This window comes from Humulus lupulus, chromosome 7 (assembly GCF_963169125.1).
Source record: "Humulus lupulus chromosome 7, drHumLupu1.1, whole genome shotgun sequence".
NCBI classification, from domain to species: Eukaryota; Viridiplantae; Streptophyta; class Magnoliopsida; order Rosales; family Cannabaceae; genus Humulus; species Humulus lupulus.
In genome coordinates, this window is record NC_084799.1 from 6,350,891 (window position 1) to 6,353,603 (window position 2,713).

General features: G+C 33.0%; 1 protein-coding gene across 1 annotated transcript; it reads right to left on the reverse strand.

The window, feature by feature from the left end:
* Positions 1-340: 340 nt before the first annotated feature.
* On the reverse strand, positions 341-1,090 carry LOC133791285 (putative UPF0481 protein At3g02645). The gene has a single exon (XM_062229214.1). It carries the CDS (start codon positions 1,088-1,090, stop codon positions 341-343), a length of 750 nt encoding a protein of 249 aa, XP_062085198.1.
* Between the last annotated feature and the right edge of the window lie 1,623 nt (positions 1,091-2,713).

Sequence of the window (2,713 nt, forward strand, 5' to 3'; positions counted from 1 at the left end):
AACATAGAACATTTTAGAAAGTTCTTGAATAAACTTAGAACTAATTAGATAATATAGAGAGTTCTATAAACATTTAGAAAAATGTAGAAAGTAGTTAAATAAATTATAAAGTTAGAAAATTCTAGAAAGATGTGGATGTTTCTTTTGTAGCCTATAAATATAAATGTAATGTGTGTCCAAAGTTGTAGCAAAGTGAGTGTCCCAAAAGTGAGTCAAAGTGAGTCCTATATAAGTGAGTGCTCTAAAACAAAGTGTGTAAGTGTTTAGAATGTGTTGTGATAAAATATTGTATTCAAGTCTTGGTGTAATTACTTTTGTAATTAATAAAGTAATTACGTTTTCACGTGTTGTGTTGTTCAATATTATTTCCAAGAGAATCATTGGGCACGATGATCAAATGATACAGAAGATCCAACAAATGAGCATGGTTTAAAGTCTTGTAAGGTGGGTAATAATCAGTCATTAAATCAAACGGTGAGACATATTGGCAAAATCCCACCAAGATTTTTGGCAAATATTCACTAAACATTTCAAACTCTGGCGATTCTATGATCAAGATAGTCCTCAGCACAAGGATTGGAATCTGGTTCTCGAGCATCATAGCTTCTCTGAGTATCGTTTCTTGGGTCAATCTCTTCCCATTAGATCCCACCATTTGATTCAAAATCTTTGAGCTTAACAAATGTTGTTTTTCTATTCCATAACAGCAAAGTATATCGAATAGAAACAAACCATCTAGGGCCATTATATAGGTAAGAACATCGTCTGCCATCTCCAAGTACATGTTATAAGAAGCTCGTACAGAGGAAACTACTAAGTCTTTCAGAATCTCAATAAGATCAGAGAAGGCGATACCTTGGAATCCCTTGTGGATTTTTTTGGCCTCCATGACTTTGTACATTTGCATGTGTTGAAGCTTAGGCCTCAAGTGATGGATGGCCCCTAAGCCAACCAGTTTTGGTTCATAAGCTTCCGGGTTGGCTTGATTCAGAGATTTGGGTACTTTGAAGATTGTAATGGGAATATCTAGATCATCTTTTTCGAAGATTTCAGTGATGTTTTGGACTATAGTTTTGCCTTTTCCACTCATGTTTAACGACTCAGATTATCGTAGACTTTAGGCTGTTTAAAACAAATTCGTATTAAAGAATGGAATAATACATTCATCAAAAGCACAGTACGAAAATTAATATATTAAAGCACAGCTCAAACACTTCCTACCAACAAACACTTATATATGGAAGAACATGTAAATAAATAGTTACAAATAATAATGATTTGTAGACAAAATGTGTAAAATTGCACTGATCAAAAGCGTATATACTGTAGTTCTAATTTATTAATAGATATAGTTTTCATTTATTTATTTATGCAATAACAATAACAAAACAAAGTGCAATGAATTTAATTAAAAAACTCTTGCAAGTAATCATATACTAATAAATAAAAATTAGATAAAATGGGAAAAAAAAATACTTGAGAAAGTCTCACCCTCAAGATTCAGACTAAATAAGGAGGCGCCGTCGAGCTGGGTCCCTTAATATATGATAGGTAAGTACACGAAACAAAAACATATCTGATTAGTAATAATAACAATAAGTTAATTAATTAATTAATTATAATTAACATGCTTAACAAAGTCCAAGGTAAATTATAAAAGGGAAATTTTTCTATAACATACTTAATTTTTTTAAAATGCCAACATAACACACTCTCCCAAACATATGTCATTTTAAATATTTTGGACAAAAACACTCCTGCCATTAATCACTCTCTTCCCAGCCAAACTCTCTGATTATTTTCTCTCAACTGAGCAGACCCCTCACATTCTCACAATCTCTCTCAGGCGAAGCTCTCTCTCTCCTCACAGTTGCCGTCGTCACCTTCTTCTCCATCGCCGACCACAGTAAGGTAAGCCAGTTGTTATGGTTTTTAAAAAAAAAAAAATTGAATTGTAATGTATAAATCGATGAAATGGGTTTGTTTTTTAATCTTTATTTTGCAAAAAATACAGCTTAAAATGGGTTTGATTCTATGTGCATCATTTTGGAAGATTATGTTTAAATTCTGCAAAATTTTTGTAGGTCGATGTTCATTCGATTCCACATCGATGCCATTTTGATGCTTCATCGATGGTAATTCGATGACATATAGTGCATGTGTAGATTTTTAAAATATTGAAAAATTATTCATTGATGCGTAATCGATAGTATTTCGATGGACCAGTAAATGAAGGCGATAGTCCATTGATGCGCAATTGATGGTATATCGATGTCATTTCAATGGTTGCATGGTTTTCATTTTTTTTATAAAATTCGATGAAATTTCGATGCTATGTCGATGGCTTTTATATGTTTATTCGATGCTCCATCGATGCTATTTCGATGGTATACCAATGGTTGTTTGAGCACATTAATTTGATGGTGATGCATCGATGGTTATTCGATGCTATGTCGATGCTATGTCGATGGCTTTTATATGTTTATTCAATGCTCCATTAATGCTATATCGATGGTTGTTCGAGCACAATAATTTGATGGTAATGCATCGATGGTTATTCGATGCTATGTCGATGGCTTTTATATATTTATTTGACGCAATTTCGATGGTATATCGATGGTTGTTCGAGCACATTAATTTGATGGTGATGCATCGATGGTTATTCGATGCTATGTCCATGTTATGTCCATGCGAGGTCGATGGCTTTTATATG